General features: G+C 43.1%; 2 protein-coding genes across 2 annotated transcripts; one reads left to right on the top strand and one right to left on the bottom strand.

Moving 5' to 3' along the window:
* Positions 1–632: 632 nt before the first annotated feature.
* LOC115117411 (rab GTPase-activating protein 1-like) lies at positions 633–16,435 on the top strand. The gene is made up of 8 exons (XM_065020770.1): positions 633–1,790; positions 7,163–7,234; positions 9,144–9,254; positions 14,734–14,838; positions 15,078–15,161; positions 15,277–15,348; positions 15,515–15,781; positions 15,995–16,435. The coding sequence occupies exons 1-8, from the start codon at positions 1,680–1,682 to the stop codon at positions 16,217–16,219; spliced, it is 1,047 nt and encodes a 348-aa protein (XP_064876842.1). The 5' UTR covers positions 633–1,679; the 3' UTR covers positions 16,220–16,435.
* Positions 16,436–17,879: 1,444 nt separating this feature from the next.
* On the bottom strand, positions 17,880–19,202 carry LOC115117425 (cocaine- and amphetamine-regulated transcript protein-like). Its single transcript, XM_029645897.2, has 3 exons — positions 19,071–19,202; positions 18,819–18,902; positions 17,880–18,480 (listed from the first exon to the last, which is right to left on the bottom strand). The coding sequence occupies exons 1-3, from the start codon at positions 19,200–19,202 to the stop codon at positions 18,373–18,375; spliced, it is 324 nt and encodes a 107-aa protein (XP_029501757.1). The 3' UTR covers positions 17,880–18,372.
* Between the last annotated feature and the right edge of the window lie 6,063 nt (positions 19,203–25,265).

Here is a 25,265-nt window from a genome sequence, read left to right as displayed (position 1 = left end):
TCAGAGATGTGATCAATCTATACAAAGCTCTGTGGGACCACAAGTTGTTTACTGTCGCTGAGATATCTGTAAGTATTACTGTAGTGGCAGGACCAGTTTAAACTCCTGGCAAACCCCTTTCAGCCCTGGTCTTCTGGAGACAATAGCACTGTGAGGAGAGGCACCCACACACCACACACATGCACTCACACACACACATTCCACACACTCATACCACACACACACACACACACACACACACACACACACACACACACACACACACACACACACACACACACACACACACACTAAACACTCCAGGGTAAATATCCTAAATACCAGGCATAGAACAGCATGAACCTTCTTACCTCATCATTAATATGCATCATTAATATGTGTGTTCTACGTGTGTGTCAGTGTGTGTGTGTGTGTATGTGTGTGTGTGTGTGTGTGTTGACTGGGTTGGGGGGTTTCAGGGTGGAGGAGTGTGAATCTCTTTACAGGGGAGCAATAGAGAGAGACTGAGATGAGGGTGAAGAGAATAAGAAAGGGGAGGACAGCAGTAGGTGTGTCTGTGTCACACACCTCATAAATATAAACCCCGTCAAACCTGTACCTCTTCATTTGTATGTGTTTCTGTGTGTGTTTCGTCCACTGCTGTATCTGCCTGCTAGCTGGAGTGTGTCTGTATGTTTCATACACATGTTGGACTATGCCCTTGGACTTTACCTTTGGACTACCTGAGTTAGTTTACCTGGCTTTCAGCTGTTGCCAGGTTTTTCCACAAGTACCGCCTCTGACCTGCTGGAGTTCACCTGTCTCTGGGTGTTGACCTGTGTATATCTGACTGACTGGGAGTTACTACCTCTGTTGGAGTTCACCTGTCTCTGGGTGTTGACCTGTGTATATCTGACTGACTGGGAGTTACTACCTCTGTTGGAGTTCACCTGTTAGAGGGAGCTCAGCTGTGTATCAACACGTGCCTCTCTGCTACTGGAGTTTATTTGTGTGAAGGAGTTTACCTGTGTGAAGGAGGTTTACCTGTGTGAAGGAGTTTACCTGTGTGAAGGAGGTTTACCTGTGTGAAGGAGTTTACCTGTGTGAAGGAGGTTTACCTGTGTGAAGGAGGTTTACCTGTGTGAAGGAGTTTACCTGTGTGAAGGAGGTTTACCTGTGTGAAGGAGTTTACCTGTGTGAAGGAGGTTTACCTGTGTGAAGGAGTTTACCTGTGTGAAGGAGGTTTACCTGTGTGAAGGAGTTTACCTGTGTGAAGGAGGTTTACCTGTGTGAAGGAGTTTACCTGTGTAAAGGAGGTTTACCTGTGTGACGGAGTTTACCTGTGTGAAGGAGTTTACCTGTGTGAAGGAGTTTACCTGTGTGAAGGAGGTTTACCTGTGTGACGGAGTTTACCTGTGTGAAGGAGTTTACCTGTGTGAAGGAGGTTTACCTGTGTGAAGGAGTTTACCTGTGTGAAGGAGGTTTACCTGTGTGAAGGAGTTTACCTGTCTGACTGGAACACCTGTTGGAATTCTGACCAACTAATTCTTTGGAGCTTCTCTCTCCTGCTGGGGTACACTTACCTCAGAGCAGAGACCTGCATCCTCCAGCTGTGTGTGTGTGTGTGTGTGTGTGTGTGTGTGTGTGTGTGTGTGTGTGTGTGTGTGTGTGTGTGTGTGTGTGTGTGTGTGTGTGCCAGGATGATGGAAGAAGTGTCTATCAGGGTGGCATTTGACTCCCACATCATAGACCAGATGGCAGAGGAGGAGATACTGGCCTGCCTGATGGCCGAGTCTATACCCAAACACACGGTGAGACCACAACCATGACACAACCATACGCAAACCCACAGTTAGACCACAACCATTATACAACCATGACACAACCATACCCAAACACACGGTAAGACCACAACCACTACACAACCATACCCAAACACACGGTGAGATCACAACCAATATACAACCATGACACAACCATACCGAAACACATGGTGAGACCATAACCATTACACAATCATGACACAACCATACCCAATCACACGGTAAGACCACAACCATTATACAACCATGACACAACCATACCCAAACACACGGTAAGACCACAACCATTATACAACCATGACACAACCATACCCAAACACACGGTGAGACCACAACCACTACACAACCATGACACAACCATACCCAAACACACGGTAAGACCACAAACACTACACAACCATGACACAACCATACCCAAACACACGGTAAGACCACAACCATTATACAACCATGACACAACCATACCCAAACACACGGTGAGACCACAACCACTACACAACCATGACACAACCATACCCAAACACACGGTAAGACCACAAACACTACACAACCATGACACAACCATACCCAAACACACGGTAAGACCACAACCATTATACAACCATGACACAACCATACCCAAACACACGGTGAGACCACAACCACTACACAACCATGACACAACCATACCCAAACACACGGTAAGACCACAACCATTATACAACCATGTACATAGTCAAAGCTTTCCTTAATTAATCTCTCTCTCTCTCTCTCTCAATCTCTCTCTCTCTCTCTCTCAATCTCTCTCTCTCTCTCTCTCTCAATCTCTCTCTCTCTCTCTCTCTCTCTCTCTCTCTCTCTCAATCTCTCTCTCTCTCTCTCTCTCTCTGTCTCTCTCTCTCTCTCAATCTCTCTCTCTCTCTCTCTCTCTCTCTCTCTCTCTCTCTCTCTCTCTCTCTCTCTCTCTCTGTTCAATTCAATTCAATTTTTCAATTGAAGGGGCTTTATTGGCATGGGAAACATACAGTTGAAGTCGGAAGTTTACATACACATTACATTTACATTTAAGTCATTTAGCAGACGCTCTTATCCAGAGCGACTTACAAATACACCTTAGCCAAATACATTTAAACTCAGTTTTCACAATTGCTGACATTTAATTCTAGTAACAATTCCGTCTTAGGTCAGTTTGTCACGCTCTGACCTTTACAATTTTTTTCAATTGCTAAAACACAATTTCTGAAACCTTGCTCCATTTCCTGATTACATTCAACCCAAAACGTCATCTTCAAGCACTATTTACATAACCTCTGACTCCTCTTGCAAAATGAAACATTTGCCTCAAAACAGTTTTACCTGTGTTCATAATCAAACACTGCTATCAAATCATAAACAAAGTTATCAAAATGATATACACTCTCAAGGAGTCAGTAAACAATACACCGAAAAATAGAAAACACATTGTTCAAAACATACAATTCTCAGGGAGAAGTACATTTTGAATCTAAAAAATTATTCATATTTTTCCGTCATTGTCTTTTGATGAACGAAAACATGTTCTATCATAGTAGCTGAAAATTGATCAGAAATTACTACTCTGCTTTGCTCTTTGCAATTTTGTTTTTTTATTCTTCCTCCTCCTTGTACCCCTATTTTTACAGTACTGTACCCTGCATCTCACAAACTTGTCCTTTGTCTCTGTGATACTGTAATTCTTGTTCTTTGTTGATATGAACCTGTAACCAGTCAAAATCTATTGAGCAGTCAGTACTGTTAATAAATGGAAAGCACAATGTTCAGGGTCATACAATTCGTCCATTGTACAGTATACAGCCTACAATGCATTGTACTACAGTATCCATTCTCAGACTTGCTCCTCCCCACCTTCAACAACCTGTTTGCTCTCTGAACTGGCTTATATTGGTTGTGTCGCATCATTTGAAACAGGTTAAATCAATTTTGAGTGGTTGTGTTCAATCAATGACATATGTTCTCTATTTGTATTTGATTGTTGCCACTTGTGTTTACCAGTATGGATGACATGTGCATTAGAGTGCAGAATGTGTTTTGAGAATGAGAATGTGTTTAGAGTTTTGCTGAAAAGTCTAAGTGAGATCTGCAAATTGTGTTTTACCATGTGAAATGGTTTAAGGTATTGACAACAGACTGCATAATTAGCTAAATGAGTCCAGGCAACTGAGAACTCTGTTCAGCCAATGGGTTTTAGTGTTTTAGAAATGAAGAAAAACTGTAATATCTCTGTTTTCTTTATGTTTTGGTTAGGTCAGGGTGTGACGAGGGTGGGTATGCTAGTTTTGTATTGTCTGGGTTTTTTGTATGTCTAGGGGTTTTGTAGGTCTAGGTATATGTATGTCTATGGTGGCCTGATATGGTTCCCAATCAGAGGCAGCTGTTTATCGTTGTCTATGATTGAGGACCATATTTAGGTAGCCATTTCCCTTGGGTATTTGTGGGTTCGTATTCTATGTTTAGTTGTCTGTCTGCACTACTCATTAGCTTCATGTTTTGTTAGTTTGTTCAGTGGTCTTTCTTTAATAAAGGAAGAATGTACGCATACCACGCTGCACCTTGGTCTCCTTCATACCACGCTGCACCTTGGTCTCCTTCATACCACGCTGCACCTTGGTCTCCTTCATACCACGCTGCACCGTGGTCTCCTTCATACCACGCTGCACCTTGGTCTCCTTCATACCACGCTGCACCTTGGTCTCCTTCATACCATGCTGCACCTTGGTCTCCTTCATACCACGCTGCACCTTGGTCTCCTTCATACCACGCTGCACCTTGGTCTCCTTCATACCACGCTGCACCGTGGTCTCCTTCATACCACGCTGCACCTTGGTCTCCTTCATACCACGCTGCACCTTGGTCTCCTTCATACCACGCTGCACCTTGGTCTCCTTCATACCACGCTGCACCTTGGTCTCCTTCATACCACGCTGCACCTTGGTCTCCTTCATACGACGAATGTGCCAGTTAGGATCGCCACTTTATTTTAAGAATGTGAAATGTAAGAATAATAATAGAGAATGATTTAGTTCAACTTTGATTTCTTTCATTACATTCCCAGTGGGTCAGAAGTTTACATACACTCAATTAGTAGTTGGTAGCATTGTTTAACTTGGGTCAAACGTTTCTGGTAGCCTCCCACAAGCTTCCCACAATAACTTGGGTGAATTTTAGCCCATTCCTCCTGACAGAGCTGGTGTAACTGAGTCAGGTTTGTAGGTCTCCTTGCTCCACATGCTTTTTCAGTTCCGCCCACACATTTTCTACAGGTTGAGGACAGGGCTTTGTGATGGCCACTCTAATACCTTGACTTTGTTGTCCTTAAGCCATTTTGCCACAACTTTGGAAGTATGCTTGGTGTCATTGTTCGTTTGGAAGACCCAATTGCGACCAAGCTTTAACTTCCTGTCTGACGTCTTGATGTTGCTTCAATGTATCCACATAATTTTCCTCCCTCATTATGGCATCTGTTTTATGAAGTGCACCAGTCCCTCCTGCAGCAAAGCACCCCCACAACATGATGCTGCCACCCCCATGCTTCACGGTTGGGATGATGTTCTTCGGCTTGCTTTTCCCTCCAAACATAGCGATGGTCATTATGGCCAAACAGTACGAACTTTGTCCCCATGTGCAGTTGCAAACTATAGTCTGGCATTTTATGGCAGTTTTGGAGCAGTGGAGTCTTCCTTGCTGAGTGGCCTTTCATGTTATGTCATCATAGGACTCGTTTTACTGTGGATATAGATACTTTTGTACCTGTTTCCTCCAGCATCTTTACAAGGTCCTTTGCTGTTGTTCTGGGATTGATTTGCACTTTTCGCACCAAAGTACGTTCATCTCTAGGAAACAGAACGTGTCTCCTTCCTGAGCGGTATGATGGCTGCATGGTCCCATGGTGTTTATACTTGTGCACTATTGTTTGTACAGATGAACGTGGTACCTTCAGGCATTTGGAAATTGCTCCCAAGGATGAACCAGACCTGTGGAGGTCTACAATTTGTTTTCTGAGGTCTTGGCTGATTTATTTTGATTTTCCCATGATGTCAAGCAAAGAGGCACTGAGTTTAAAGGTAGACCTTGAAATACATCCACAGGTACACCTCCTATTGACTCAAATTATGTAAATTAGCCTATCAGAAGCTTCTACAGCCATGTCATCCTTTCCTGGAATTTTCCAAGCAGTTTAAAGGCACAATCAATTTAGTGTATGTAAACTTCTGACCCACTGGAATTGTGATACAGTGAAATAATCTGTCTGTAAACAATTGTTGGAAACATTTATTTAACCAGACAAGTCAGTTAAGAACAAATTCTTATTTTCAATGACGGCCTAGGAACAGCGGGTTAACTGTCTGTTAAGGGGCAGAACGACAGATTTGTACCTTGTCAGCTCGGGGGTTTGAACTTGCAACCTTCCGGTTACTAGTCCAACGCTCTAACCACTAGGCTACCCTGCCGCCCCATGACTTGTGTCATGCATGCACAAAGTAGATGTCCTAACCGACTTGCCAAAACTATAGTTTGTTAACAAGAAATTTGTAGAGTGGTGGAAAAATACGTTTTAATGACTCCAACCTAAGTGTATGTAAACTTCCTACTTCAACTGTATGTTAACATTGCCAAAGCAAGTGAAATAGATAATTAACTAAAGTGAAATAAACAATAAAAAATTTACATTAAACGTACAAAAATTACAAAATAATTAAGACATTTAAAATGTCATATTATGCATATATACAGTGTGGTAATGATGTGCAAATAGTTCAAGTACAAAAGAGAAAATAAATAAACATAAATATAGGTTGTAGTTACAATGGTGTTTGTACTTCACTGGTTGCCCTTTTTGCTGCTGTGATGGCACACTGTGGTATATCACCCAATAGATATGGGAGTTTATCAAAATTGGATTTGTTTTCTAATTCTTTGTGGGTCTGTGCAATCTGAGGGAAATATGTGTCTCTAATATTGTCATACATTTGGCAGGAGGTTAGGAAGTGCAGCTCAGTTATCACCTCATTTTGTGGGCAGTGTGCACATAGCCTGTTTTCTCTTGAGATCCAGGTCTGCCTTCGGTGGCCTTTCTCAATAGCAAGGCTATGCTCACTGAGTCTGTACATAGTCAAAGCTTTCCTTAAGTTTGGGTCAGTCACAGGTATTCTGCAACTGTGTACTCTCTGGTTAGGGCCAAATAGCATTCTAGTTTGCTCTGTTTTGTTGTTGTAAATTCTTTCCAATCACTCCATCTCTGTTTGTGTGATATAACTTTCTCTCAATCAAACTTGGCTGTTGTTTATGTATGCTGAGCCTGTGGACCGTCCTCTCACTCAACCTTGACTGTTGTGGTTCTACAGGTTCCCAGTAAGAAGGCCACGCTGAGAGATAACCAGCCGCAACAACAGGATGACCACATAGACAGATACCAGGTAGGACCAAACCGTTAGCACTTTGATACATATTAAACCTAACCCCTCTCTCCCTCCCACCTCCACCCAACCACCCAACAATATAGCAAAACCCCACCCACTATTGCTGCTCCCCTCCCCCATCTAAACAGTCAGTATCGCCATGCACCCCGCCCCCTTACACCCAAAACCAGCACTCTCTCTCTCTCTACCCCCCAAACCCTCAAGGTAAAGGTACTAAACGATATCATAACCGCCATCGATAAAAGACAGTACTGTGCAGCCGTCTTCATCGACCTCGCCAAGGCTTTCGACTCTGTCAATCACCATATTCTTATCGGCAGACTCAATAGCCTCGGTTTCTCGGATGACTGCCTTGCCTGGTTCACCAATTACTTTGCAGACAGAGTTCAGTGTGTCAAATCGGAGGGCATGCTGTCCGGTCCTCTGGCAGTCTCTATGGGGGTGCCACAGGGTTCAATTCTCGGGCCGACTCTTTTCTCTGTATATATCAATGATGTTGCTCTTGCTGCGGGCGATTCCCTGATCCACCTCTACGCAGACGACACCATTCTATATACTTTCGGCCCGTCATTGGACACTGTGCTATCTAACCTCCAAACGAGCTTCAATGCCATACAGCACTCCTTCCGTGGCCTCCAACTGCTCTTAAACGCGAGTAAAACCAAATGCATGCTTTTCAACCGATCGCTGCCTGCACCCGCATGCCCGACTAGCATCACCACCCTGGATGGTTCCGACCTTGAATATGTGGACATCTATAAGTACCTAGGTGTCTGGCTAGACTGCAAACTCTCCTTCCAGACTCACATCAAACATCTCCAATCGAAAATCAAATCAAGAGTCGGCTTTCTATTCCGCAACAAAGCCTCCTTCACTCACGCCGCCAAGCTTACCCTAGTAAAACTGACTATCCTACCGATCCTCGATTTCGGCGATGTCATCTACAAAATGGCTTCCAACACTCTACTCAGCAAACTGGATGCAGTCTATCATAGTGCCATCCGTTTTGTCACCAAAGCACCTTATACCACCCACCACTGCGACTTGTATGCTCTAGTCGGCTGGCCCTCGCTACATATTCGTCGCCAGACCCACTGGCTCCAGGTCATCTACAAGTCCATGCTAGGTAAAGCTCCGCCTTATCTCAGTTCACTGGTCACGATGGCAACACCCATCCGTAGCACACGCTCCAGCAGGTGTATCTCACTGATCATCCCTAAAGCCAACACCTCATTTGGCCGCCTCTCGTTCCAGTACTCTGCTGCCTGTGACTGGAATGAACTGCAAAAATCGCTGAAGTTGGAGACTTTTATCTCCCTCACCAACTTCAAACATCAGCTATCCGAGCAGCTAACCGATCGCTGCAGCTGTACATAGTCTATTGGTAAATAGCCCACCCATTTTCACCTACCTCATCCCCATACTGTTTTTATACTGTTTTTTATTTTATTTATTTATTTACCTTTCTGCTCTTTTGCACACCAATATCTCTACCTGTACATGACCATCTGATCATTTATCACCCCAGTGTTAATCTGCAAAATTGTATTATTCGCCTACCTCATGCCTTTTGCACACATTGTATATAGACTGCCCATTTTTTTTTTTTCTACTGTGTTATTGACTTGTTAATTGCTTACTCCATGTGTAACTCTGTGTTGTCTGTTCACACTGCTATGCTTTATCTTGGCCAGGTCGCAGTTGCAAATGAGAACTTGTTCTCAACTAGCCTACCTGGTTAAATAAAGGTGAAATAAAAAAAATAAAAATAAATAAAAAACCCACCAGAATGTGTGTTCCACATTCTATAGCAATCTATAGGGAGAACCTGACTGTGTTCCATGTCCTGTGCATTGTAAGGAGGTAGAACCTGACTTTGTGTTCTCTGTTCTGTGTGTTCCTGCAGAGGGAGAACCGTCAGCTGCAGCAGGCCAGTCTGCGTCTGGAGCAGGAGAATGATGTTCTGGCCCACAGACTGATCACCAGCAAGATCTCCCTGAGGACCGACCTGGATCAGGTACAACCCACATCAACCCTACATCACCCCCTAGCCCCCTACTTCCTAGTCTCTCCCCCTATTCCCCTAGCTCCTAGTCACTCCCCCTATTCCCCTAGCTCCTAGTCACTCCCCCTATTCCCCTAGCTCCTAGTCACTCCCCCTATTCCCCTAGCTCCTAGTCACTCCCCCTAGCCCCCTAACTCCTAAGCACTCCTCCAGCCCTCTAACTGTAGGCACCTCCCCTACCTCATTTACCATTTCCCTATGAACAATAACATTTTCTACACTCTTAGAAAAAAGGGTTCTAAAAGGGTTGTTCGGCTGTCCCCATAGGACAACCCTTTTTGGTATCCAGGTAGAACCCTATTTGGAACCCCCCGCGCAGCTACTCGCCCAAGCCTCTCCAGGTTCTCCTTTACCCAAATCCAGATAGCAGATGTTCTGAAAGAGCTGCAAAACCTGGACCCGTTCAAATCATCTGGGCTTGACAATCTGGACCCTCTATTTCTGAAACTATCCGCCGCCATTGTCGCAACCCCTATTACCAGCCTGTTCAACCTCTCTTTCATATCGTCTGAGATCCCCAGGGATTGGAAAGCTGCCGCAGTCATCCCCCTCTTCAAAGGGGGAGACACCCTGGACCCAAACTGTTACAGACCAATATCCATCCTGCCCTGCCTATCTAAGGTCTTCGAAAGCCAAGTCAACAAACAGGTCACTGACCATCTCGAATCCCACCGTACCTTCTCCGTTGTGCAATCTGGTTTCCGAGCCGGTCACGGGTGCTCCTCAGCCACGCTCAAGGTACTAAACGATATCATAACCGCCATCGATAAAAGACAGTACTGTGCAGCCGTCTTCATCGACTTTGCCAAGGCTTTCGACTCTTGTCAATCACCATATTCTTATCGGCAGACTCAGTAGCCTCGGTTTTTCGGATGACTGCCTTGCCTGGTTCACCAACTACTTTGCAGACAGAGTTCAGTGTGTGAAATCGGAGGGCATGCTGTCCGGTCCTCTGGCAGTCTCTATGGGGGTGCCACAGGGTTCAATCCTCGGGCCGACTCTTTTCTCTGTATATATCAATGATGTTGCTCTTGCTGCGGGCGATTCCATGATCCACCTTGTTGTGGAAGACTCAGAATTTGTTGGTAACATATGTGAGATGTTTTATATTCATCATATGTTTGTAAGTTACTTCTCATCAAGAATGTTATTTTTGTATAATACTGTGGCAGGGTTGCAGTATCTGTTCTATGTCAAGACTAAGTTGCATGGGCTGCAGAGAGGGGAGAGGTCAAAGTGTCGTCAAGCGTGTATCTCTTGGCTACACAATGTCTGTGTGCCAGTCAGTGTGTCTCTGTGATCTTGTCAAGTCGCTCTGGATAAGAGCGTCTGCTAAATGACTTAAATGTAAATGTAAATAGGATGGATTTGATATATGCCTGTTGATATGGAGGGTTGGTTTATGGTTCTGAGTTTGAGAGAGGAGACAAAGCTGAACAATGAATTATGCCGATGCTGTTTTATCCTGTGTATCTTTGCTATAAAGGATCCCATTTTGCCATTGTGTTGGGACTCTCAACTTTTCATTAGAGATACTGAACTGTTGAAAGTCAAAATGCTATTGGAATGTGGAGGGGGCTCTCAGAGAATTCACTGAGAGACACTGAATTACCTGAGAGTCACAGGATTGTGATAGAGCTCATATAATAAAAGATGGACTTTGATAACTAACTCTGACTTGTGTGTGTGGTTTGCTCCCATGATTTGGTAAATAGAGGAAATTTCCACGACAACCTCTACGCAGACGACACCATTCTATACACATCCGGCCCGTCCTTGGACACTGTGCTATCTAACCTCCAAACGAGCTTCAATGCCATACAACACTCCTTCCGTGGCCTCCAACTGCTCTTAAACGCTAGTAAAACCAAATGCATGCTTTTCAACCGTTCGCTGCCTGCACCCGCACGCCTGACCAGCATCACCACCCTGGATGGTTCCGACCTTGAATATGTGGACATCTATGAGTACCTAGGTGTCTGGCTAGACTGTAAACTCTCCTTCCAGACTCATATCAAACATCTCCAATCGAAAATCTAATCTAGAGTCGGCTTTCTATTCCGCAACAAAGCCTCCTTCACTCACGCCGCCAAACTTACCCTAGTAAAACTGACTATCCTACCGATCCTCGACTTCGGCGATGTCATCTACAAAATTGCTTCCAACACTCTACTCAGCAAACTGGATGCAGTTTATCACAGTGCTATCCGTTTTGTCACTAAAGCACCTTATACCACCCACCACTGCGACCTGTATGCTCTAGTCGGCTGGCCCTCGCTACATATTCGTCGCCAGACCCACTGGCTCCAGGTCATCTACAAGTCCATGCTAGGTAAAGCTTCGCCTTATCTCAGTTCACTGGTCACGATGGCAACACCCATCCGTAGCATGCGCTCCAGCAGGTGTATCTCACTGATCATCCCTAAAGCCAACACCTCATTTGGCCGCCTTTCGTTCCAGTTCTCTGCTGCCTGTGACTGGAACGAATTGCAAAAATCGCTGAAGTTGGAGACTTTTATCTCCCTCACCAACTTCAAACATCTGCTATCTGCGCAGCTAACCGATCGCTGCAGCTGTACATAGTGTATCGGTAAATAGCCCACCCATTTTTACCTACTTCATACTGTTTTTATTTATTGACTTTTCTGCTCTTTTGCACACCAATATCTCTACCTGTACATGACCATCTGATCATTTATCACTCCAGTGTTAATCTGCAAAATTGTAATTATTTGCCTACCTCCTCATGCCTTTTGCACACAATGTATATAGACTCCCCCTTTTTTTTTCTACTGTGTTATTGACTTGTTAATTGTTTACTCCATGTGTAACTCTGTGTTGTCTGTTCACACTGCTATGCTTTATCTTGGCCAGGTCGCAGTTTCAAATGAGAACTTGTACTCAACTAGCATACCTGGTTAAATAAAGGTGAAATAAAATAAAAAATAAATAAAAAAGAGACTACCCTAGATACTACCCTAGTGACTACCTTAGATACTACCCTAGATACTACCCTAGCCCCTACCTCCTAGATACTACCCTAGATACTACCCTAGCCCCTACCTCCTAGATACTACCCTAGATACTACCCTAGATACTACCCTAGCCCCTACCCTAGATACTACCCTAGATACTACCTCCTAGATACTACCCTAGATACTACCCTAGATACTACCCTAGCCCCTACCTCCTAGATACTACCCTAGATACTACCCTAGATACTACCCTAGGTACTACCCTAGATACTACCTCCTAGATACTACCCTAGATACTACCCTAGCCCCTACCTCCTAGATACTACCCTAGATCCTACCCTAGATACTACCCTAGATACTACCCTAGATACTACCTCCTAGATACTACCCTAGATACTACCCTAGATACTACCCTAGCCCCTACCTCCTAGATACTACCTCCTAGATACTACCCTAGCCCCTACCTCCTAGATACTACCTCCTAGATACTACCCTAGATACTACCCTAGCCCCTACCTCCTAGATACTACCTCCTAGATACTACCTCCTAGATACTACCCTAGATACTACCTCCTAGATACTACCCTAGACACTACCTCCTAGATACTACCTCCTAGATACTACCCTAGATACTACCTTAGATACTTCCCTAGATACTACCCTAGCCCCTACCTCCTAGATACTACCCTAGATACTACCCTAGATACTACCCTAGCCCCTACCTCCTAGATACTACCCGAGATACTACCCTAGATACTACCCTAGATACTACCTCCTAGATACTACCCTAGATACTACCCTATCCCCTACATGCTAGATACTACCCTAGATACTACCCGAGATACTACCCGAGCCCCTACCTCCTAGATACTACCTCCTAGATCCTACCCTAGCCCCTACCTCCTAGATACTACCTCCTAGATACTACCTCCTAGATACTACCCTAGATACTACCTCCTAGATACTACCCTAGACACTACCTCCTAGATACTACCCTAGACACTACCTCCTAGATACTACCTCCTAGATACTACCCTAGATACTACCTTAGATACTACCCTAGATACTACCCTAGCCCCTACCTCCTAGTGACTACCCTAGATACTACCCTAGCCCCTACCTCCTAGATACTACCCTAGATACTACCCTAGATACTACCTCCTAGATACTACCCTAGATACTCCCCTTATCCCTACCTGCTAGATACTACCCTAGATACTACCCTAGATACTACCCTAGACCCTACCTCCTAGATACTACCCTAGATACTACCCTATCCCCTACCTCATAGACACTACCCTATATACTACCCTAGCCCCTACCTCCTAGATGCTACCTCCTAGATACTACACTAGCCCCTACCTCCTAGATACTACCCTAGATACTACCTCCTAGATACTACCCTAGATACTACCTCCTAGATACTACCCTAGATACTACCTCCTAGATACTACCCCAGATACTACCCTAGCCCCTACCTCCTAGATACTACCTCCTAGATACTACCCTAGCCCCTACCTCCTAGATACTACCCTAGATACTACCCTAGCCCCTAGCCCCTACCTCCTAGATACTACCTCCTAGATACTACCCTAGATACTACCCTAGCCCCTACCTCCTAGATACTACCTCCTAGATACTACCCTAGATACTACCCTAGCCCCTACCTCCTAGATACTACCTCCTAGATACTACACTAGATACTACCCTAGATACTACCCTAGATACTACCTCCTAGATACTACCTCCTAGATACTACCCTAGCCCCTACCTCCTAGATACTACCTCCTAGATACTACCCTAGCCCCTACCTCCTAGATACTACCCTAGCCCCTACCTCCTAGTTACTACCCTAGCCCCTACCTCCTAGATACTACCCTAGCCCCTACCTCCTAGATACTACCCTAGATACTACCCTAGCCCCTACCTCGTAGATACTACACTAGATACTACCCTAGATACTACCCTAGATACTACCTCCTAGATACTACCTCCTAGATACTACCCTAGATACTACCCTAGCCCCTACCTCCTAGATACTACCCTAGCCCCTACCTCCTAGATACTACCCTAGATACTACTCTAGCCCCTACCTCCTAGATACTACCCTAGATACTACCCTAGCCCCCACCTCCTAGATACTACCCTAGATACTACCCTAGCCCTACCTCCTAGATACTACCCTAGCCCCTACCTCCTAGATACTACCTCCTAGATACTACCCTCGCCCCTACCTCCTATATACTACCCTAGATACTACTCTCGCCCCTACCTCCTAGATACTACCCTAGATACTACCCTAGCCCCTACCGCCTAGATACTACCTCCTAGATACTACCCTAGATACTACCCTAGCCCCTACCTCCTAGATACTACCCTAGCCCCTATCTCCATAGGCACTTATACGTACAGACAGACAGACAGACAGACTTCTGAGCGTGTTGTTGGGCCCACAGGCGGAGGACAGAGTGGATGAGCTGACCAAAGAGCTGCTGAAGACCAGAAAGAAATTGAAGAATGCAGAGGAAGAGAAGAGAGGGAAGGAGGAGGAGGCTGCTCAGGTAATTCTATTTATTGTAATAATTTACTATTATATTCTATTTATGGTAATAATGTAATATTGTATTCTATGTATGGTAATAATGTTATATTATATTTATGGTAATAATATAACACTGTATTCCATTTATGGTAATACTGTAATATTATATTTATGGTAATACTGTATTATTAGATTATATTTATGATTAATAATGAAACATTTAATTCTGTGTATGGACATGTATTTACCATTTCACAGTTGAAGGAGGTGTTAAGGACAAAGCTGGACAAGGCTGATCCAGAGGTGAAGAGGAGCTCAGGCATCATCTCAGACTACAAACAGGTACCACAAACAGGAACCACACACACACACACACACACACACACACACACACACACACACACACACACTCACACACAATCAATCCTAATGCTATATTGTTTCCTCTGTCTGTCAGATCTGTTCCCAGCTGACCAGTCGGGTGGAGAGGCAGCAGGCGGCCCACAGAGAGGACCTGGACAAACTCAGGGTGAGGAGGAATATGACACCGTCTGATGATGTCACAGTTTGGCAATCACACAGTTTGATGATGTAATTTGTTCTGTATGGATATCACCTCTCACTCTGCATGTTTATAATAAAACACTTTTGAACTCTCTCATCAAACCCCTCCCACCCTCTCCTCCCTCTCTCAGAATGCTGTGCTGGCGTGCTCTCGCTGCCGACAGGCTCTAGATTCTCCTGTTATGGAAGGCTCCGGTTCCACAGCCCCGTACCAGAGAAGAATCAGCACCAGAGAACCAGGCCAGCAGAGAGACCAGGAAACAGAACCAGACCAGCAGACGACTGGTACCAGAGAACAAGACCAGGAGAAGGTGTGTCTGAGTGGCCAGGTCACAGAGCTGGAGAAGGAGCTGGCCCAGACTAAACTACAGATGGTGGAGGCCAAGTGCAAGATCCAGGTCAGCTCAGAGCACACTACACACTTCATAGTGCACACTACACACTTCATAGTGCACACTACACACTTCATAATGCACACTACACACTTCATATTGTACATGTTCACAGTACATAGTTCATAGTACAAACTCCTTAATGCACGGTACACACTTTTTTGTGGACAGTACACACTCCATAGTGATATATGATGTGTTGTGTTGTCCCCTGTGTAGGAGCTGGAACACCAGAAGGGGGTGCTGCAACGTGATCTCCAGACAGCTAGGAACAGCTGGCTCACTAAGACTATACGGTCAGCCGGAGGGGGTCTGCAGAGCAGCAGCCTACCCAGGGGGAGAGCCTCTGCAATGGGGCGTTCTCTACATGGACTCCCCCTCTCAGCCTGGAGCTCCAGGAGACTGTCATGGGCCCCCAGGAAGGACCGGGGGGGAGATGTCTGACATGGAAGAGAGGGGGAGAGACAGCAAGAGGACATACTGAGAGTATAGATAATATGTATTGGAATGATTATACATGTCTCTTGGTGATTGTTTGTTTCTGCATTCTAGTGCCTATTTTGGTTTTATTTGTTATTGTCAAAAACAGATTTGGATACAGGAGTTTTATGTATGTTTTATGTATTGCTTTGCTCTTAAACTCCAAACTGGTAACACTTGTATGGCGCCCAGTCCTTCATTCAAAACGTTTCATTGTGCATTCTTTTTTTTATTCGATTTGTTACATACAGCAGCACATCTCTGATCTTGTCAATATCGAGATTTACATATTTTTTTTTACAGTGAAGTAAATCAATAGTCACCATCATTGTAGTACATTCAAGTATATATCCATACTTTTTATGTTTCTACTTTACAGACATTTTCATTAAGTAGAATCTCAGAATCTGTAACAGACAAACCAGTTGACATGTAAAGTCAGCCAGGTCACCCGGGATACAAGTCAGTATTCGACGTCCGTCCTTATCTGAGGACGTCCAGAGGTGATGTGGAAATCGGCCACTAGGAGGAACAGTGAGCGCTGTTACGTTCAAGTCGGTTTTGATTTTCATAAGCATCTGCCTCTGATTCCAAATTTTGGAAGTTTGAATCCAGCGACAAAAAGTTGTTTTTGAGATAATTGTTTTAAGCCTATCCCAAAACTTAACCCTTACATGAACCATTCAGAGTTAATGCCTAACTTTAAGATTTCGGAATTAATGCCTAAACCTAACCTTAAACACAATTTGAAATTTGAGAAACATGGGATGAAGGTCTAATTCTGACGTGAGACTGTGAGATCTAGTTGTGTATAATGTATAGGTTTACCAAACATATACGTGATCATCAATTTAAAGCAGTTCGATGAAGTAATAGTAAATTGTATTTTATTAACAAAAGAAAAGAGAAACATATCAAAAGTGAGTATGCATTGTGCACAGCAGTTACGTTGTGGCGAAATCCTGCACAGTAGTGATACTCTCTATTCTACTCTTTTCCTTTTCGCATGGTTAAGACCTGCCTGGCACCCCAACAAAATCTTTATCTTTACCCCTCGAATAAATACCGCTACAACGTTATATGAACATGCACTGCAATGTGAAACATGTATTTCTAGATGAAACACATTTACATTTACATTTAAGTCATTTAGCAGACGCTCTTATCCAGAGCGACTTACAAATTGGTGCGTTCACCTTATGACATCCAGTGGAACAGCCACTTTACAATAGTGCATCTAAATCTTTTAAGGGGGGTGGGGGGGGGGGTGAGAAGGATTACTTTATCCTATCCTAGGTATTCCTTAAAGAGGTGGGGTTTCAGGTGTCTCCGGAAGGTGGTGATTGACTCCGCTGTCCTGGCGTCGTGAGGGAGTTTGTTCCACCATTGGGGGGCCAGAGCAGCGAACAGTTTTGACTGGGCTGAGCGGGAACTGTACTTTGATTAAGTTTGGTGAAAATGTGTGATTTTAAGTGTTGTACTTAGTCAATTGAAAATGAGCTTAAAGTTTTGAAACGACTCTGCCTTTTTGGTGATCGGTTTTAAGTTTTGTACTAAGAGTAGTGAAAATGTACCACGTGGCCTACTTATTAAAATTGCACTGAAGCATACAAAACACTGTAAATCATCTTATAAACAAGGACTTTATTGATCACATTGAATTTCTTTGTACTTAGTCAAAATAGACGAGACAGCAGAGAGCACAGATGAAGGGAACAAGTTGGGTAGTGTCTTAAATGACACCCTATTCCCTATAAAGTGCAATACTTTTGACCGAAGCAACATAGGACTGACATAGGACTCTGGCCAAAATAGTGCATTATAGGGAATAGATTGGTATTTGGGATACAGCCTTTATGTTAGACAACAAACCCTCCATTACACACCAGGGTCCCGTTCAGGACAGGAGAGGGCCAACATACTGAATGTAAAGCTGATATGATTCCTATTTACTTTACATGTCAGAGATGCATCTGTTCAACATACAATATTTCTGTCTGAACGTTCCACAATCTGAATGTGCTCCACTGAATGAGGCAAAAGCTTCTGTTCTCTCTCTCCTACTTCTCTCTGCTCCCGTCCCTACACCGTTTATCATTTTCTCTCCTCTTCTCTTCTTACAAACACTTGAGGACATAGAAGTTGCACGTAGTCCCACGCGGACACCCGCACAGTGTTCCGACACGCGCACCTTTGCGAACAGCGCACTGCTCGCCCGCGTCACACTAGGAAACAAACAAACAGTTTGTTATTTAATTGAATGATGATGGTGGTGGTGGCATCTGTCTCCAGACTATGTGATTCTGAAACATCTACACCGGTTTTCCAGAATCAGATTAATCCTAGCAACTCCTGAACTATATATATATTTTTTAAACACTGTCAATAGAGAACCTTTATCGAAAGTCCCGTTTTGACCATTTGAAACACGCAATATAAGGCTAGACTCAATGAAGAAGTAAAATGCATGACAGACAGGCTAACTACTTAAAAATAATTGATTGATAATAGGACTTTAAGCACTTTAAAATGATTGATCAGGTCTATTCAGGTCTATTCTTACCGACGGCAGCCAGCCAAGCTTCTTTTCTGATAACGGCATCTGTTTGTTCTTCAGTTTCTCCAGAACTTCTTGTAAAGCTTCAATCTATATGACAGAGAAAAACAAACAAAAACGATAGAATGCTATATATATATATATATATATATTATAGCTAGAAAACAAGTACAAAGAGAGGGATGAATCGACTAAACTATCACATTGACAAGCGCACAAACCAAACAACTTCACAAACATAAAACAATTTAAACTTACCAGATCCTTCTCTTCTTGTGATTTGTGGGGGAACTCTAGAGCGCGAGTCTCAAACTCCAAGGAGGTGTCGTCAGCGAGACAGAGACATGCGCAGCAGGAGGTGGCGAGGAAAAGCAGTAGAATGCTGGCCATGGTGCTGAAACAACCAGAAGGGATGGAGATACACCGGGGCTTCTGCAGGTGGTTAGCAGGGGCTTGGTGAACACTGGGCCGGTCAGGTGGGCTATGATTCAGGGTGATAGATTCGGGGGCTTGATTTTATAGAGTTTGCTGACATCATACAGCTACTGTAATATGTATGACCACTGACATGAGCGGAGCGACAGAGGTAACCACTGACCGGAGAGGGTCATACGCACGCACATACACGTGCCAGAGGATGTTGTGATGGAGAGGCGTTGTCTGATAGAACACCTCTGTTCACCTCTTTCCAATAATCCCAGGTCACAGCCCCTGGCTGTTGAGACCAATCTTTAATCAGCATCCAATTTCCTTTTGGGTGTGTGTGTGTATGCCTAACCTCTCATTTGGTGTACACAGTGAGCAGGCCTGAGACTCTACATCACAGGATAATCTCACCAGACCACGTAAAGAACCCACCTCTCTCCCCATCTCTCTCACACACACACAATACTATTTCCAAGCAAGACTTCTGCTTGAGAATGGTTTAGGTGGGGAGATGAAAACTGAAAACCATCTGTTATTGGCTGAGAGGTTTGGAACTCTCTTTGACAAAAGATACAAGTGTTATTCACAGAATTAAAGATAGACTTCTCCTTAAAACTTGTTATGGGAACACCCCCTCCCATTCAGCTGAAAAGGTGGCGCGGGAAATTCAAAAAATATTCTTTAGAAATATTTAACTTTCACACATTGACAAGTCCAATACAGCAAATGAAAGATAAACATCTTGTTAATCTACCCATCGTGTCCGATTTGTAAAATGTTTTACAGCGAAAACACAACATATATTTATGTTGGATCACCACCAAATTCAAAAACACACAGACATTTTTCACAGCCAAGGATATAGTCACAAAAGCAGAAATATAGATAAAATGAATCACTAACCTTTGATTATCTCCATCAGATGACACTCATAGGACATCATGTTATACATGTATTGTGTGTTTTGTTTGATAATGTGCATATATATATATAAAAAAATCTCAGTTTACATTGGCGCGTTACGTGCAGTAATGTTTTGATTCCAAAACATCCGGTGATTTTGCAGAAATACTCACAATAAACATTGATAAAAGATGCAAGTGTGATTCACAGAATTAAAGATAAACGTATCTTCTATGCAACCGCTGTGTCAGATTTCAATTTTTTTTTACAGAAAAATAATAATCTGAGAACGGCGCTCAGAACCCAAATTAGCCAAAGAAATAGCAGCCATTTTGGAGTCAACAAAAGCCACAAAAAACACTACAAATATTCACTTACCTTTGAATATCTTCATCAGAAGGCAGTTCCAGGAATCCCAGTTCTACAATAAATGACTGATTTGTTCCATAAAGCCCATCATTTAGCCACTTGTTGTTAGCTTGTTCAGCCCAGCATTCAAACCTCAAAAAGCCCGAGCAATTCCTCCAGACAAAAACTCAAAAAGTTCCGTTACAGGTCGTAGAAACAAGTCAAATGATGTATGCAATCCATATTTTGATGTTTTAAACATTAATCAGCAATAAGGTTCCAACCGGAGAATTTCATTGCCTGAAGAAACGCATTGGAACGCAAGAACACTCTCTCGTGACCGCGCGTAATGAGACCGAGGCTTTCTGCCAGACCACCCACTCAAAGAGCTATTATGAGCACCTCCTTTATAGTAGAATCATACAACCAGAATCTAAAGATGGTGATATCTTGTGGAAGCCCTAGGAAGTGCATCCTCATCCATATCTAAGATGGACATCAAATGGCACTGTTTTCAAAATTGAGTTCTCACTTCCTGTTTGGATTTCTTCTCAGGTTTTTGTCTGCCATATGAGTTCTGTTATACCCACAGACATAATTCAAACAGTTTTAGAAACTTCCGAGTGGTTTCTATCCACCAGTAATAATAATATGCATATATTCCCATCTGGGAAAGAGTAGGAGGCAGTTTACTCTGGGCACGCCTTTCATCCAAAAGTGAAAATGCTGCCCCCTAGCCCCAACAGGTTTTAATGCAACCGCTGTGTCAGATTTCAAAAAAACTTTCCGGAAAAAGCATAATCTGAGAACGGCGCTCAGAGCCCAATCCAGCCAGAGAAATATCCTCCATTTTGGAGTCAAAAGAAGTTAGAAATAACACTATAAATATTCACTTACCTTTGGTGATCTTCATCAGAAGGCACTCTCAGGAATCCCAGTTCGACAATAAATCACTGATTTGTTCCTTAAAGTTCCAGAAAGTCCATCATTTATGTCCAAATAGCCACTTGTTAGCGTGTTCAGCCCAGTAATCCATCTTCATGAGGCGCGAGCACTTCGTCCAGACAAAAACTCGAAAAGTTCCGTTACAGGTCGTAGAAACAAGTCAAACGATGTATGGAAATAAATCTTTAGGATGTTTTTAACATAAAACATCAATAATGTTCCAACCCGGAGAATTCCTATGTCTGAAGAAAAGCACTGGAACGAGAGCTAACTCTGTCGGGAGCGCTTGTCACGAACCTGAGACACTCTGCCAGACCACTGACTCAAACAGGTCTCATGAGCCCCTGCTTTATAGTAGAATCCTCATTCAAGTTTCTAAAGACGGTTGACATCTAGTGGAAGCCGTAGGAAGTGCAACTTGACTCCATAGACACTGTGTATTTGGTAGGCTTTGAAAAACTACAAATCTCAGATGTCCCACTTCCTGGTTGGATTTTTCTCAGGTTTTCGCCTGCCATATTAGTTCTGTTATACTCACAAACATGATTCAAACAGTTTTAGAAACTTCAGATTGTTTTCTATCCAATACTAATAATAATATGCATATATTAGCATCTGGGACAGAGTAAGAGGTAGTTCACTCTGTGTACGCTATTCATCCAAAAGTGAAAATGCTCCCCCTATCCCAAAAAGGTTAACTTCTTCGATATAGGGGGCACTCTTTTAATTTTTGGATGAAAAACGTTCCCGTTTTAAACAAGATATTTTGTCACAAAATGATGCTCAACTATGCATATAATTGACAGCTTTGGAAAGAAAACACTCTGACATTTCCAAAACTGCAAAGATATTGTCTGTGAGTGCCACAGAACTGATGTTACAGAAAAAACCCAGATAACAATACAATCAGGAAGTGCCGCATTTTTTGAAACCGCCTCATGGCAATGACTCCTTATATGGCTGTGGAGGAGCTAGGAGTCAGCTTACCTTTTCCACATTTTCCCCAAGGTGTCTGCAGCATTGTGACGTATTTGTAGGCATATCATTGGAAGATTGACCCTAAGAGACTACATTTACCAGGTGGTCGCTTGGTGTCCTCCGTCGCAATTATTGCGTAATCTCCAGCTGCAGTATTTTTCAGTTTTCTTCGGATGAGAAGCCAGCTGCCACCACTGATAGATTATCGAATAGATATGTGAAAAACACCTTGAGGGTTGATTCTAAATAACATTTGCCATGTTTCTGTCGATATTATGGAGCTAATTTGGAAAAAAGTTTGGCGTTGTAAGTGACTGCATTTTCGTTTTTTTTCTTAGCCAAACGTGATGAACAAAACTGAGCTATTTCTCTTACACACATAATATTTTTGGAAAAAATGAACATTTGCTATCTAACTGAGAGTCTCGTCATTGAAAACATCCGAAGTTCTTCAAAGGTAAATGATTTTATTTGAATGCTTTTCTTGTTTTTGTGAAAATGTTGCCTACTGAATGCTAGGCTTAATGCTATGCTAGGCTATCAATACTCTTACACAAATGCTTGTGTAGCTTTGGTTAAAGCATATTTTGAAAATCTGAGATGACAGTGTTGTTAACAAAAGGCTAAGCTTGTGTTTCAATATATTTATTTCATTTCATTTGCGATTTTCATGAATAGGAAACGTTGCGTTATGGTAACGAGCTTGAGGCTATGATTATGCTCCCGGATACGGGATTGCTCGACGCTAGAGGTTAATCAATTTACCGCATTGTGATGTCACCATGGAAAGGTGGAACTCCCGTCCCATGCAAACCTGCTGATTAGAAGGTCCTGTGTAGATTATATTTTCAACCAGCAACTATCAAGAAATAACACTGATTTGACAAAATCACACTTTTAGAGTGTTCGTTTCATCCCCTGTTGTTGTAGAATACAGGAGCGCATCCAAACAGCCTATCCGACCGCTCGGAGGCATCCGCACGGACTTAAACCACACCGTTGCCTCGTTTTGTATCATATTCCAATTATAAAACTGGGGGGGGGGACAACATTTCAGAATGTGGGCAGGACATGTCTTCCCCATCCCCAGTGAAAGTTGTGCCCCTGGTATAATATATAAAACACAGGAAAAACAGAATGTTGGCAGCACTGGGCCTTTAAAGCGAACCTATTGATCCAGTGCAACCCTGCTGAACCTGAAGTAGTCAACACTAGAAAATAAAGATTAGTCAGATATGAAGACGGCTGTGTGTGAGCATGTCTACTTGTGTGTGTGTGTTCTATTTGTCTGAACAGGATTCTTTTCAGATATCAGCGCCTGTTAATATCATTGGAACAAATCTAATATTTACTTAAGTTTATTGGTTGCTGGCAGATTTCATGCCTAATACTTTGAATACACAATTATTGGTGAACTATATTAGCTTATGACCTGAAATTACTTATTTACTTGATGTCATAAATCCATTTGTCTGACAGACTACATTCCAGACAATCTCTTAATTTATCCAGACAGTCTTGTTTGCTTCAACAGTATAAAGACACAACGCATCAGTTGCAACCTTGCAGGGGAGTCATTTCCAATTCCTGTTACTGTAGGATCGTATTTTACTCATTTAGTCATTTAGTCTAGAAATGCACATCTAGATGCCTATTTAACTACAGTAGTAGGCATAAAGGTTAGAATTGTGTCATTTCGGCCTCGTGGCAAAGTTGAGGTATAGTATGTTCCAGCATTTGCTTTCAGTCTTTTTTGTCCCAGAACTGGGGCCCAGAGTTTTTCCTCTAGTCTATTTCAAAGCATGAGTTTCTCTGTCTGAGGTAGTGGTACACCAGTAGAATGTAACCTTAGTATGCTATTTATTGCTCATCCTTCCTACCAGGTGTCTCATACCATAGTTCAGGACAGATACCAGGTATGTAGAGGCACAAGGCAGACAACCGGTTAAGGAGGATCATTCGTTGTTATGTTTTGTTGAATGTAATGCAACTTATCGTTTAGACAAAGCATTCTGATTGGTCAAAGGGTGACCAAGCCATGACAATGCTGACATACCATAACTAGATGTAATCCCACCCTACATTAACTTTAAAATCCTGTGGTTGAACAAAGATTTTACCTTTCACAAAAAAAGACACTTGAGAAAATTCTGATATCAAAGTAGCATTGTTTGCTATTCATTGGTTGCTGGTGAACTTCAAGCTGGATACTTTGAAGACAATTATTGTTGAAATATATTAGCTTATGACCTGAAGTGAATTATTTACTTGACACTGTTGCTGTTTGCCTCGACAGAGTAAAGGCACAGCACATCAGTTGTTACTGTATGCTAGTGTTTTCTACAGGTAGACATTTTGCCTGGATTTAACATCTAGAAGCCTATTTAACTAGTGGGAATAAAGGTTAGAATTGGGCCATTTCGGTTCTCACTGTGGAGCATGGAGGAGGAGGTGTGATGGTGTGGGGGTGCTTTGTTGGTGACACTGTCGGTGATTTACATGTATTTAGAATTCAAGGCACACTTAACCAGCATGGCTACCACAGCATTCTGCAGCGATACGCCATCTCATCTGGTTTGTGCTTAGCGGGACTATAATTTGTTTTTCAACAGGACAATGACCCAACACAACTCCAGGCTGTGTAAGGGCTATTTGACCAAGAAGGAGAGTGATGGAGTGCTGCATCAGATGACCTGGCCTCCACAATCACCAATTGAGATGGTTTGGGATGAGTTGGACTGCAGAGTGAAGGAAAAGCAGCCAACAAGTGCTCAGCATGTGTGGGAACTCCTTCAAGACTGTTGGAAAAGCATTCAAAGTGAAGATGGTTGAGAGAATGTAAAGATTGTGTAA

This window comes from Oncorhynchus nerka, linkage group LG2 (assembly GCF_034236695.1).
Source record: "Oncorhynchus nerka isolate Pitt River linkage group LG2, Oner_Uvic_2.0, whole genome shotgun sequence".
NCBI classification, from domain to species: Eukaryota; Metazoa; Chordata; class Actinopteri; order Salmoniformes; family Salmonidae; genus Oncorhynchus; species Oncorhynchus nerka.
This window is presented reverse-complemented; position numbering and strand designations above follow the sequence as displayed.

Coding starts and splice junctions, on each gene's coding strand:
- LOC115117411 (XM_065020770.1), top strand. CDS start 1,680: ATGATGGAAGAAGTGTCTATCAGGGTGGCATTTGACTCCCACATCATA. Junction 7,235..9,143: donor ACCACATAGACAGATACCAG/GTAGGACCAAAC, acceptor GTGTTCCTGCAG/AGGGAGAACCGTCAGCTGCA. Junction 15,349..15,514: donor AGGACCTGGACAAACTCAGG/GTGAGGAGGAAT, acceptor TCCCTCTCTCAG/AATGCTGTGCTGGCGTGCTC.
- LOC115117425 (XM_029645897.2), bottom strand. CDS start 19,202: ATGGCCAGCATTCTACTGCTTTTCCTCGCCACCTCCTGCTGCGCATGT. Junction 18,903..19,070: donor CACAAGAAGAGAAGGATCTG/GTAAGTTTAAAT, acceptor TCTGTCATATAG/ATTGAAGCTTTACAAGAAGT. Junction 18,481..18,818: donor AGCTTGGCTGGCTGCCGTCG/GTAAGAATAGAC, acceptor TTTGTTTCCTAG/TGTGACGCGGGCGAGCAGTG.